This window comes from Panicum virgatum, chromosome 1N (genome assembly GCF_016808335.1).
Source record: "Panicum virgatum strain AP13 chromosome 1N, P.virgatum_v5, whole genome shotgun sequence".
Taxonomy (NCBI): domain Eukaryota; kingdom Viridiplantae; phylum Streptophyta; class Magnoliopsida; order Poales; family Poaceae; genus Panicum; species Panicum virgatum.
This window is the reverse complement of record NC_053145.1, coordinates 6,517,561-6,530,980: the sequence shown is the minus strand read 5'-3', so window position 1 is coordinate 6,530,980 and position 13,420 is coordinate 6,517,561. Positions and strand designations below refer to the sequence as shown.

At 48.4% G+C, this 13,420-nt stretch overlaps 1 protein-coding gene, 1 non-coding gene and 1 pseudogene across 3 annotated transcripts; 1 reads left to right on the top strand and 2 right to left on the bottom strand.

The window, feature by feature from the left end:
• Positions 1-363: 363 nt before the first annotated feature.
• On the bottom strand, positions 364-3,289 carry LOC120654861 (annotated as a pseudogene).
• Positions 3,290-8,347: 5,058 nt separating this feature from the next.
• On the bottom strand, positions 8,348-10,635 carry LOC120654860 (protein POLAR LOCALIZATION DURING ASYMMETRIC DIVISION AND REDISTRIBUTION-like). 2 transcript variants are annotated; one of them, XM_039932544.1, is made up of 3 exons: positions 10,056-10,635; positions 9,467-9,939; positions 8,348-9,364 (listed from the first exon to the last, which is right to left on the bottom strand). In XM_039932544.1, exons 1-3 carry the CDS (start codon positions 10,318-10,320, stop codon positions 9,041-9,043), a joined length of 1,062 nt encoding a protein of 353 aa, XP_039788478.1. In that variant the 5' UTR covers positions 10,321-10,635; the 3' UTR covers positions 8,348-9,040. The 2 variants fall into 2 exon arrangements, with proteins under 2 accessions (XP_039788478.1, XP_039788477.1); XM_039932543.1 differs by having other exon boundaries at positions 10,038-10,628.
• A 950-nt stretch (positions 10,636-11,585) lies between these two features.
• On the top strand, positions 11,586-11,667 carry TRNAS-AGA. The gene has a single exon. It is a non-coding gene; the product is annotated as a tRNA-Ser (tRNA).
• The last annotated feature ends 1,753 nt before the right edge of the window (positions 11,668-13,420 follow it).

Below are 13,420 nucleotides of genomic sequence, written 5' to 3'. Positions count from 1 at the left end.
AATTAGCAACCCTATTCACCCCTCCCCCTCTAGGGTCGGACACCCCGGTGATCCTTACACCGATTGACTTTGACTTTAGCCTTGCTTTTCAATGACTACTTTAGCATGTACTTAATATTGGTGGATTAGACTGCTTCGCACGTGTCGAACACGTTTTACTTTTTGGTTTTTAAATTTATATGTTTCTTTCTTTGTTTTCAAATTTAGATATTTTTATTTTCAAATTTATGTCTTTTAGTCTTCAAAATATTTTTTTTTGTCTATGCATACTCTTTATGCACTCAGGCGGCTCCATGTAACCCCCCCCCCCCCCCCCCGCCCGCCCCATTTTCAGTCTTTTCATTCGATTGCTTTCGCCAGGTGTGGTCACTAAAAAAAATTAAGAAAAAGGAAACAGGTCACCCTACATTTCACATCCCAATTAGACGAGTCTAATAACAGCAAGGAAGAAGGTAATATGTACATTGAAGTTAAACAAAAATTCATAAACAGACATGAACTTGATATGCTACTGGCTAATTATCCTTGTTCTGTGGGATGGCCATCCTTGGTTGGGTTAGTGGCATCTTAAAGTTGAATGTTTCTTTTGTGTAGAAGTGTGATCCTTTATCAGCCGCAGTGGAGCAACTGATATGTAACGCTTTCTCCCTGATCATGTCTGTCGCTGGAAATACTGATAATGCATTATCTGGCTATTTATTCAGCCCCTCAGTGAGTATTTTTTTTCCTGTAAATGCCGAGAATTTTGGTTCTTCTTTCTTTTGGTTCTTCCTTCGCTTCCTTCTCAGGTGCCTACAAAATGATGGACAAAATGTTAGCACAACAAAGCTGGAACTCAAGTCGGTTATACCAAGCATCTTTGCCAACTCAAACAAACTCTAAAAAAATAACGCAGTTCATCATTGGGGTTGGTTACAAGGTGCATATGTTGCAAAATACCAACCTTATCAGCTCGACTTCCAGCGGAGCCGAACACAAGCTTTCCTGTGGTCTTACGCGACGAACTGCCCTGTGACATGGTGGCTGTTGATGGCTGGACACTATTGGCCGCATTAGCTTGTCGCTTTGCAGGGGATGAGGTCAGCGCATCTTCATGTTTAGAAGGCTTCCCATCCAGACGCCTTCCGGAACCAGTGAAGGGAATGAACTTTGGTTCTTCTTCAGCTGGAGCCTCTGCAAAAACAACCGCAAAAGAATTAGAGGGCCAGTAGTGGTTGTCTAAAAGTTACAGAATTGAAGGCATGAAGAAGAGTCCAGTGATGTATAGAACAAGAGCATTACCGGTAGTAGGCTCCGTGTTTGCAGGAACAGCAGGTTTTACTGGCTCAGGTTCTTTGTAGTCAAGTGGTGGAGCAAAGTCAACCTCTCAATCAGTCTCAATAATACTTATAGCATTGGAAGGTTTTGTCTCCACTATATCAATGTAGTACTTTTTGTTATTATACGCTACCATAATGCTGTCACCCGTGGTTAGACAAGAAAAGTTCCGCAGAGTTTTCTCCAAGCTGCAAGAATGACACGAACAGGGCACTGGTGTTCTTCAGGGAGTTTATATTTGCATTACTCACTATTCATACCATGTAACTCTAGTCACATACAGCAATCATACAGAGAAAGAAGGATAAACAGATGTTCTACTAGGATAAGAAATAGTTAATAAAAAAATACTAACATTGCTTTGGGGTTGGAGATATCTAAAAAGTCTGTTGTATGAGGCTGCAACTTGACATATGTGCCCTTGGGGAGGTTGGCATTTTTTATGAACACCATATCTCCCTCTTGCAGAAGAAGATTTTGCATCATCTGATGATGAGATACATAAAGTTAGCTTTATTGACATGATGATATCCAGAGAAATGCAACGGTATCCTAGATCCAACGTACCCAATATGGCATGTAGATCATGCCTTCTGCAATGAACTCCAGGACACCACAATGTGAAGTCCGTTCTGCTGCCGCATTATGGACTTCAAAAAGCATAGGATATTCAATATGCAGAGATGCTGCAGACAAACCAAACATAATTGTTTGAGAACTGAGAATTTATTGTCAAATGCATGTGTGGAAAAAATGCTAAATAATGTAAGATGAAGAGAAGTAGTAAAATGCACTAACTTACCAAGACGATCAAGAGCCGATGGCGGCATAATAACTGAAAAGAAGCAAAGTAATAATCATTTAAACTTCTACATAAAATAGATACGGAACTCACAACTCAGTGAACAGAGAACATACTTTTGTCACCGGTCTCAAGTTGTGGCTGCAAAAAAAAGTTAAAGAGATACCTTACAATTAATTCAGAAAAAAACATGCAAACTTAAAAAGTTATCTTGGAAACTGGTAACTAATTAGATAGATGTCGATAGAATTTACTGCAGGATGTTATTCTAGTAAATCATAACATTACAATTTACAAGCTTACGAGTAATTCGGTGACTTCTTTACAAAGGCAAGAGTCAATATAAGCATGCCAGCAAGTAGCTATTAAAGCTCAGCTGCTGATAGTTTAAAGATATTTTACTTGATTCAATTCACAATTCATGTTGATAAGAAAAGACAGTTTCTCATTCAACAATCAAATAAAAGTAGGCATTAGAACCCAATCCGTGGAATACGATTCAGATGCAAAGGCAGACAAAAGCAATGAAGAATGGAATAAATGAATTGATCACAGTATCTCATAAAAAGCAATTATCTAATTAGTCGTGTCCCATGAAACAGGGTAAAGTATGAAGCAGAAAAGTATATTCAAATAGAAAATATGGCACCTCATCCAAAGAATTTACAAACCTTATCAATGAAAGATGCAGGGTAGCAGCGATATGTCTGCTCGAAAGTGCTTCCACGGTAGCCATAGCCTTCAACGTACTATTCGCCATGAAGAAATGTATAAAGATTGAGCATGGAGCAGTGCGGCTCAGCAACAAATGAAATAATTAACAATTCTTGTATGAAAATGAAACAAGGTAGCTCACTGCAACTTCTCTAGTTTTGAGCATCAATAACATATATGATACATAAAAGAAACTGTATCTTGTCTCAGGTCTAAAATCAAATGCTATCATATTGGTCGAGCAATGATAGCAAGTATCATGGAAGAACTTTGGGGACCTTAAGGAGTATCTCTTGACATTGTTTCACTGTACTACTTCCAAGTGGAAGGAACAAGCTAATTACATGATTCCATGAAAAAAAAATTTCTTGACCTATGGGTTGGATTGTTGAAAAAAGATAAGGAAAAAAAATCAAGTTTTCAGCTAAAGGGCTTACCATTGTTTCCAACAAGAAAGTTAACCCCTTATGCTCCCTAGAATATCAGTGTCGGTACCTCTGGACTAGGGTACCCCCTCTTGCTGTGTCAAGAACAGCGTAGTTATCCGTAACTACGCCATAAGGAGCTGAGCAGCCGAACCCTTGGGGTTCGGCTCCATCTCACCGGTCCAACGGCCCCGGACCCGCTTCCCGCTCAGGAACGGGTCCGGTGGCGCCGCATGTCCCGGAGAGGGGAGTGCTCGGCCAAAACAGCCGGAGGCCCCGGACCTCCCACGGGGTCTCGGACCCCATATACTATCCGGACCCCTCAGCGGGGAGGGAACAGACACCCCGCCTGGGGGGGTCCGGAGCCACCACGTGTCCGCAGGTGCAGGCACGCGCGCGGCCACAAAGCTTCCTCGGGAAGACTCGCCCGCCTACCGCATTCAATGCGGCAGACGTTAAGTGCGCTCTGCCACAGCAGAGCCCGAGGTCACTTTTGCCAAGCTGTGCTATTGATCGTACATTACCAAGGCGCACAGTGCAGCCGTTGGCGCCGTCCACGCCACGCGCGTCAGTCTGCTACGCCAGTTAGACACGACAGCTCGACAAAAGAGTATCATAACGCCTACGCGGTAGACCCAACAGTCTACGCCGCAACCTACACGGTTTCAACGGGCGCCTCGCCGATGGGACAAATGAAGACCCCCCTCGGTCAGAAAGTCTACAGTGCGATGAAGCGTATCCGGGGAGAGATTCTCAACCACTGTAGCATCATTAATGTCTTTTTCATGGTATTCTATACATCCTCGTTGGGCCCACCTGTCGGGCACTCGGGGTCCAACGCCTGTGTACGCGTCTTCCTTGCGCTATAAAATGGAGACGCCCGTTAGAGAATGACTCAAGTCAAAGGAAGGACTTGGAGGCAGAGGATAGACTCATCAACAGACACAAGAGCAATACAACTCTCAGTGGACGTAGGGTATTACGCTCCGGCGGCCCGAACCACTCTAAATCCTCGAGTGTTCTTGTGTTCTTGCTTCATGAGTAGATCTGAGGAATAGCTTGCACTTCCCCGAGTAACCACCCTCTGGGATTAGGCGGGTGCACTACACCACCCGGCTGTGGCCCTCCTCCTAGAGCCACGACAATCAAAAATAAAAAAAATAAATTAAATGATGCAGACAAGGCAGATACACAAAAGTATGCACACAAAGTCTCGAGCATAAATCATGGCTACAAATAAAATTGCACTCACACTCATGATCAATGTTACAATCAAGAAATAAGAGACAATATCTGTTACAAGTCTTGGTCAGTCTTCATCTTGTCTGAGGCTAAGAAGATGCAACATCACACCAAAGAATTAACACTCACACTAAGGAGATAGCACGTTTGCAAAACGCTCATGAACATGTGTAACGAACATGGCACCATTGATGCCATTTCGAGTGATTTTGGTGATCGAATGACAACACAACACTTGGACTAATATGATTGTTAAGATGATCATTCTCAGGCTTTTAGGTTCAAGTGATGACAAAGAGAAAGAGAAGATAGGCGTAGCAAGGCCCGATGGACTGCCCCTACGGGGGTTCCGCTACCCGGTTAGCGGACGGGGGTCGAGGGGGAGCCGCCCCTCGCGGGTCTCAGGGCAGCGCCCTGAAAGCTCTTCGATTCAGGAGCACCGGAAGAACCGACGCCAGGGCATCGGAGCATCCGGTGGTAGTCGGAAGAACCGACGCCATAATACCTTGGTGCAGAAGGGAATCGAAGCCAAGTCAGCCTATAGGCACCGGTTGAACCGACGGTCCAAAATAGGGCATCGGTGCATTGGGCGTCCTATGTACCAGAGACGATGTCAAGCGCCCAGGAGAAGTTTCTTCAGCACCGGTTCAACCGACGGTGCATCGGAGCATACCGTCGGTGCATTGGCCGTCCTTTGTACCAGAGATGATGTCAAGTGCCCAGGAGAAGTTTCTTCAGCACCGGTTCAACCCATAGTCACAGAATTCGCGGTCGATGCCTCGTCCCACGACCCGGGAACGCCGTTCCGATTCGAGGGTCGGGGTCGAAGAGGGTCAGTGTCCCATTCAAGGTTGGATCGCGTCCCGGTTTGAGAGGGGTCGCAGCCCCATTGCTAGCAGATTTAATTGGGATAAGAAGGTTATTGATAGCGGATTGAGGTGGTTTTTATTAGATAATAAGCTGAGTACATGTAGTATGATCTAAATGTACTATTTTGTATGTTTCTTATATGCTTGTGCAGATTAGTTTCTTCATTAGTAGCACACACACACACACATATATATATATATAGTTTTTGTCTTTTTAAAGACGCATCGACCCGAAAATATCGACCCGGATGAATTAGAGTCGCGTTCCACATAATAATTTATCGTTCCATATAGATATACCCCCTTCGTACCACAATTTTATAAAGTGACGTCCCTCGACCCTCGACCCCGTTCCTCGACCCGGTCGACCCAGGAACTTTGTGACTATGGTTCAACCGACGGTGCATCGGTGCATACCACCGGTGTAATGACGTCAGCGTCCAGGAGAAGATTCTTTCAGCACCGGTTGAACCGGTGAGGCATCGGTGCATTGCATCGGTTCAACCGGTGGTCTCTGCGTCAGCTGTCAGGACTTCAACGGCTACTTCATGTTGTGAGTGACCGGATGAACCGACGCTACCCTGCCAAGAGGCATCGGTTCTTCCGGTGGTAGCAGATTTTCAGCTGACCGTTGGAGCAACGGCTACAAGACTTGGTGGCCTATATATACGCCTCACCCCGGCCATTTGAAGTGTGCTGGAGTTGCTGAACATCCCAAACACACCCAAGAACATCTCCAACCACCATAGAGCTTCATTGTACATCATGTAGGCTTAAGCACACTTGTGAGAGTGCTTAGTGCTTGTTTAGGGATTAGTTCTTGCGAGAGCTCCCTTGAGAGAAGTCTTGCTGCGGCAAGCAACTTGTGATCCGTCGTGTGACCCTCCGTCTTGGTGTGGAGTGGCAACGACACTTTGTGCGGGGGAAGAGGAGGCCCCCTCCTTGGTGGAGAAGCTCCGTAGTGGATTTTGGCCGGGTGACCGAGAGAGACGGTGGCGGTGCACTAGACTCGGTGTCTTGTGCGCACTTGCCTTTGCTTGCCGGCATCGCCTTGGTGGCGTAGTGCAAGACGGTGATCGGAAGAGCCTCGGTGTCCCGTGGACGTAGGCGTTTGTGCCGAACCACGTTACATGACCGTGTCTACTCGGGAGTTTGCATCCCTCTTGCACTTATCTCTTTACCTACCTTATTACGTTTCCGCATTTACTCTTTCTTGTGTGTCTTTACTTTCTTAGTTAATTTGATTAGGATTGGATATAGGTTGCAAGTTTTTAGGGGTAAGTAGAGAGTTGCATAGATAAATCTTAGTCATAACTAGCATGTGTAGGACGTGTTAGGTTTATCGTTTGCAAGTAGATTGAGCCCTAGGTTAAAAAGCGATTAGCGACCCTATTCACCCCTTCCCCCTCTAGGGTCGGACACCCCGGTGATCCTTACAACATGATGACAGCCAATTAGTATGGAGGTAAAAAAAATAGACATCCAAGATATAGTCATTTATTTAGTAGAAGGGAAAAGTCCACTTTACACCCTTGAACTATCGCAAAAGTCCGATTTTCAACATTTAACTACAAAACCCGGATAACATAGGCCATCCAACTGTTGAAATTAGGCAAATTTGACCCGGTTTCCAAGGTGGTTTTGTATTTTTTTTAAAATGAAAATTCTAATTAGATTTAAAAAATCAAAACTAATTTATTTTAAATTAGAAAAAAATGAAACTAGTACCAAAATTTTTCTAAAAATGTAACCTATCTGCTCTATTTGAATGTTAGTTATTTAAAAATAATAGACATAACTATAAGCAACCAAATATTATGATAATAAAAAACTATATCTGAATAACTAAAAGTATCGTACCAATAGTTATCCGGGTTTTGTAGTTTTTTTAGCAAAATCCGATTTTATAGTTGAAGGTCGAAAATCGAACTTTTGGGAAAAGATGCAGATTAAACTTCAGCGTCCAGATACTCATTGGCATGTTTTTATTTACTGGTTCCGATGCTTACCACAAGTTCACAATATATTGATTCGGCTTTCTGTTTCTGCACAGCCCGCAATTGGTCGAAAATTCAACACGTTACTTTAGCGATAGACAGTTTAGCAGGCCTTCAGTAATAACTACGAAAAAAGATGAATCTTTTACCGCACCTATGAACAAAATTGGCAGTACGTGCGCGAAGCGCGCTATGGGGCTAGATTGCTAGCACATACGAACAAGAAGACGAACTTTCCCAGGCACAATTTCCTGCGACTACTGACCTCATACAAGCGCGCGCGGTAACGGACATGCCGCGGGAATCGGATGGGACCGGAACCGTTGGATGGTCCTAGTAGTACGCGAGGGAGGGAAATTGAGTCGAGGACCTCGAGGCTTACCGAGAAATCGACGAGCCGGTGGATCTTGCGGCAGTTGCGGAGGCGGCGGTAGCGGAGTTGAGACGGAGACGAGTAGAGGGGACACCCCGTCTCTGTTTCTTCGGGAAGAAGAAGAAAGAGAGGAGCTCGTGCTTGGTTGGTGGATGGTGGGGACTTTGGCGAGCGCTCGTCAGGGGTGATCCTGGCGATCCATCTCTCGACAGACCGAACTTGCTTTTTGGAAAGTTTTATTTTCCGCAATTTTCCATTTTAGGAAGTTGTAATGTTATATATATAATTTTTGTGCATAATTTTTATATCCTAACTTTTTTGAGAATGTATTTTCAGTGAAATTGTTGTTAGAGAAGTTTTGAACAAAACTTTTAGGCATAACTTGTTCTTATAATTTTTCAGAATAACTTCTTAGGGACCTTTCATCACAAGTTCTCCATGAAAATAGTGCCAACGAAGCTTACGAGTAAAATTATAATGAAAATTTCTCCGCATAATTTTTCTAACACAACATTAATAAATAATTTATACAAGTAATCAACGTCATCGTAAATTTATGCACACAACTTATGCCACACAACTTTATGCATAACTCTTTCTAGACAAAATTTTCAAACATATAAATTTGATTAGCCATGTAGCTAATGATTGTAGCTATCCACATGTTAAATAAGGAAAGAAGGAAAAAATGAAAAAAAAAATAAATGGAAGAAAAATATTTGATGTAGTAATGATTTGTCTATAGTAATGATTGTAGCTACCCACATGTTGAGAATTAAAACTAAAAAATAGAAAACTAAAGAAAAAAGGAAATAAACTGGATGCACACTAAGGTAATCAGGTGGGAAACATCCTAAAGGTGGGCCCACGGAGCGGAGCGCGTCAGGCGCAGCGCATGCGGATCGCCCGCCAGCGGGCGATGGCTGAATTGGATTTGCGCTGGGGGAGAGAGAGAGAGAGAGCAACCGATTGCAACGGCCCACGGCACGGCAGGCGCCGTCGTGTTCCTCCGTGCGGCCGCCGTGCATGTTCGCGCCTCTGCTGTACGGTCGTGCAACGTCACAATCTCACATGTGGATGGCTGCTACACTGCAACTAAACGCGCTCCAGCTGATTGAGTTCTTATTTCTCCATGGGCAGCTGGATGATCGAGCAATCGAATAAAAAGGTTATGGTAACACTCTGTCAGATCAGAATCAGAGCCAAGAGGAGCTTGTTCATGATCATCGTTAACCTGCGGACCAGATCCCGAGCATCGTACGAGTACAGAAGCCGCCACGCCAGTACGGCGCGCCGCGGGGTCACTGTCCGCGCCCGGCGTCGCGCGGCGCCGGCTGCCCCCCGAGCGCCAGCGCGGCGGTCTCCTGCCACAGCCGCGCCTCCATCTCCTTCTCCGTCAGCCTCCGCTCCGCGCGCCGCAGCGCTGACTCCAGCGCCGAGATCCGCTCCCGGTCACGCCGGTGCCGGAGCTCGTGCAGCCTCCGCTCCAGCTCGGTCGCCGAGACCCCTCCCTCGTTCCGCTCGCTGCCGTCGTCGGAGTCTCCTCCGTCGCCGCCGTCGCCGCCGAAGCGCCCTCCTTCCAGCTCGATGAACTCGTCCTCGTCCGGCGACGACTGCATCGAGCACTAAGAAAACACGCCACCGCCGATCATCGAATCACAGCGTGCCAAATTTCGCCGCGGACGGCATGCCATGTAAGCCGAGTCGTTGCAGGCAAGGATCTGTACCTCAGCAGTGTCTTGCTCGGTGCTGCACGTCCACTCTAGAGCTGGTGGTTGACGCCGCGCGGGCACTGCCTCGAGCTCTGCTTCCAGCGCGCCGTCGACCACTCCGGCGCACCCCTCGTCCTCCGGCGTCCTCCTCCCGTCCTCGCCGCGCGCGATCTCCAGGCGGTTGTTCGTTCTCGTGTCCGAGACGCAGCTTGACGACGCGGTAGTCATCGACGTCGACGGCAGGTTGCCGTCGCAGGTCCTCGGCGTGACGGTGGCGTGATCCGCGGCGCCCTTAACCCTGCCGGCCTCGTCTCTGATCTCCTTGAGGAGCGCCTCCATCTGCGCGCGCACCTCGGCCATCCGGTTCAGTTCCACGCAGGTCCTCGCGAGGAGGAGGAGCATGCTCAGCCCCATGCTTGTTTGCGCCGCCGCCCCACTGCTGGTGCCGCTGCTGGTGGCGGTGCTTCCCGCAGCTTGCTTCGACGATCCTGCAATGGCCGGAACAGTCGAATACCAGTCACAACTCACAACTCGGTGGAAGCCATGTCATGTCTGTCTGGACGACGTGGAGAGGATAGATATATACCGCGCGCGCGCCGCGCACCTGATGGGGAGTCCGCCGACGACGCGCCGCCGCTCTCCTCGGCCTCCTCCCGGCCTGCGCGGCTGCCGCCGCGCTTCCGGCCGAACCGGATCCTGGCACAGGTGAACCGCGGGAGCCGCAGCCGCGGCGGCGTCCCCGGGGACGGCGGCGAGCAGGCCCCCTCGCCCTCCTCGCCTTCGCCGAGGTAGTCGTAGATCGTCCTCCTGTTCCTCGTGGCGCTCGCCGCCTCCGCTTCGCCAATGCCGCCGTCGCCGGGCGCGGCCATCGTGAGGGCGCGGCGCGAGAGCTCGGGACAGTGAACGCCCGGACGGGCGAAGCGAAGCGCGCGCGTCGAGTGGGGCGGCGTGTCACCGTGTGGCGCGGATCAACGGGAGTCGTGAGAAGAGGAAGCCGCGGCGGCAACCGGGATGGCGTTGGCACGGTGGGCGCACGGGACACGTCGGCGCGTTCCTGTTGCCGGACCGCGGCACCTGCCCCGGAAAAGAACATTCCATTGGGACAGACACATGAAGAAGAGAGAGTAGGAGGGGAAAAGAAAGGAAAGAAAAGAAACCATCAGATTCCTCACTGTGGCTTCCCTGTTTCAACGTGACCTTCAGGACATCCTGCTCCTGCATGACATCGCCATCACATTACCTTATCTTGAAACATTATTAAGCTAACACTAACCCAAGTGGAGCAGCAGCAGCTGCTGCATCCAACTCCTACACTTGGGAACGACCATCATGGAGCCCAGCGTGGGGCCCGCGCCCAAGGCTGATGCATGTAGTCAGTCGCGTGTCGTGTCAGCATGGTCCGCCTGCGACTATTCCATTCCCAATCATTGACCGGCGACGCCGCGCTGGAGATCGCGCCGGCGACAGCGACCCGCCCCCGTCTGGGAGAGGAGGGCATGGGCGTGAATGCGGCAAGTGTCGAGCCCGCCCATGGCCCCCGCGTCGTCGTCGTCCAGCCCCCGCCAGGGACCCCGCGACAAAGCTTAACCCCTGGCCCGGAATGGAGACTGATCATTAGCTAATTAAATCCGGCCTGCGCGTCGCGCCTGGCCGGCCGCCATTGCAGGCGGGGCGCGTCGGCGTCGGTGTCGGCGGGGGAGCGGCTTGGCGCCGCGCGGCGACGTGGCCGGCGACGCGGCGACGTGGCCGGCGACGCGACGGCGGCGGGTGGGGGAGGCTTTCGAGGCGCGAGCAGCGAGCGAGCGCATGTTGGCGACTTGACGCAGGACTGGTGATCGATCCAGCACGTCGGAGATCGGTCTGATCCGCTGCTGTTGACGGATTCGGACCGGTCGCCATCGGCCGGCCGGCGTGGAGACTGGTTGTTGGGGAAAGCATCCAAGTCCAACCGGCGCGCTGGACGATCGGTCCGTCGGGTCTCGTCGTCCCGTCGAGCTCGCTCGCCAGTAGTCCAGCGCACAGCGTAAAGCCGGCGATCGCGCGGGCAGAAAGGGCACGACGCGGCACCTGGGCCTTTGGGCTTGTGAATTTTACTTGTATTATTAAAAAACAAATGTTGCGTGTAACAATCAAAGTGGTCGTGCCGCAGTGGTTATCGGGCATGACTAGAAATCATGTGGGCTTTGCCCGCGCAGGTTCGAATCCTGCCGACAACGGTTTTGCTTCGTTTTAGCTTCTTTTTTGGGCCCCAGCCCGCTTGGGATTTCTGGCATTGGCTTCTGGGCTGAGCCCAGTTTTGTAAGGCCTTGCTGAGGAGAGGTTGGAACTGACGTCACCAGAAAGAGCGGTTTTTTCTTTTTTATATTTAAAAAAAATTAGAATTTCAAAAATATATGTCCGTTTTGAAAAATTTCAAAAATATACCTCGGTCGCCCTCCCATAGGGCGACAGGCCCAAAGTGTAATTTTTTTTCATATTCGCAATGAGGTCCCTGGGAAAAAAGGCCCTGTCGCCCCCCAACGGGCGACAGGGGCCTGTCGCCCAGCCCACGGGCGACCGCCGCTGGGCCCAGCCCACGGCGCGGCAGGGGGGCCTGTCGCCCCCCCCCCCCCCCCCCCCCCCGCGGGCGACCGGGGTATCCATCCCTATAAAAGCTCCAGTCCTCCCCTTCCCTCCTCATTTGAGCCCGAAAATTCCACCAAAAATCCAGAAAAAACGAGAGGAGTGAGGAGAAGGAAAGCGGCGAAGCCCTGTCGGATTCAGCACTTGTGATCTGCAGGTTAGTACATTTAGATTATATATTTTTTCATTTAAGTACTACGTATTTAAATATGAGTAATTTAAGTAGGGGTAAGTAATTTAATTTAATTAGTGCTATAGTAGAACCATTTAAGTAGGAGTTCAATGATACTTTAGTTTGTAGTTACGTAGCAGTAAATTAGTTTAGAAAATTAGTTCTACGCATTTATTATTACAATTGCAGTACTATTAGAAACGTGTTTATAAATTAATTATGATTTAGAATAGAATTTGACATATGCAGTATAGAATTTGAGTGTCATCGCGTAGTTATGAATACTTATACGTTGTAGTTGAATTTCATACGTAGTTTTTACGGATTATTGAATAAGGTAGTGAAGTAAAGAGTATAACTCGATAAGTATTATGTGATATGCAGATATGTCGAGCAAGATGCAGTTTCAAGTATTTTATGGTGAATACAATGTTATGTATGGGCCAAATGGAGTAGATCTTTCTGCCTTTAAGCGCACATCTAGCGGCATAGATAAACCTCTGGAAAGGAGTTTTGGTTCCATATGTAAGTGGCTGCAGCGTGGGTTCCATGTTGATCCGTTGACACATGTGATCACTGTCCAGTCTCTTGGTAATTGGGAGGTAGAAAGTGAATTATGGGAATTGATGATGATACACAGTACTGATGACTGGCAGAAGTACATGCAAGTAGCTCTAGAGCGTGGGTGGCCTCTGGCCATTCTTGTTCAAATCCGGGAGAAGACAGAAAATGAAATCCAACATTGTGCAGATCAAGGAACTCCGAGTATTCAAAGAGAGACCAATTATATTGAGCAAGATGAGTCAGAAGAGACAGAGAACCAAAACATGGGACCACATGACCTTGCTGATGAGGGAGAGAGGATACATAGCATTGTGGACGAGATGGAAGCAGAAGACCAAACCGCAATAGAGATGGAAGAATATGAGGACTCATCTGATGACGAGCAGTACTCATTGCCAAAAGAGTGGAAAGAGCATGGTTTTGGCAGTCATGTCGCAGAAGATGTACGAAATCAGGAGTGGGAGTACAGAGGGAACGAGGTAGTGCAAGGTGCAACATATCCAAACATTGAAGCCGTAAAAGATGCTGTGAGACTATGGACAATCTCATTGAAACGAGAATTCAGAGTTGTAAAGTCTGGCAGTAAAGAATATGAGGTGAAGTGTGTGAAT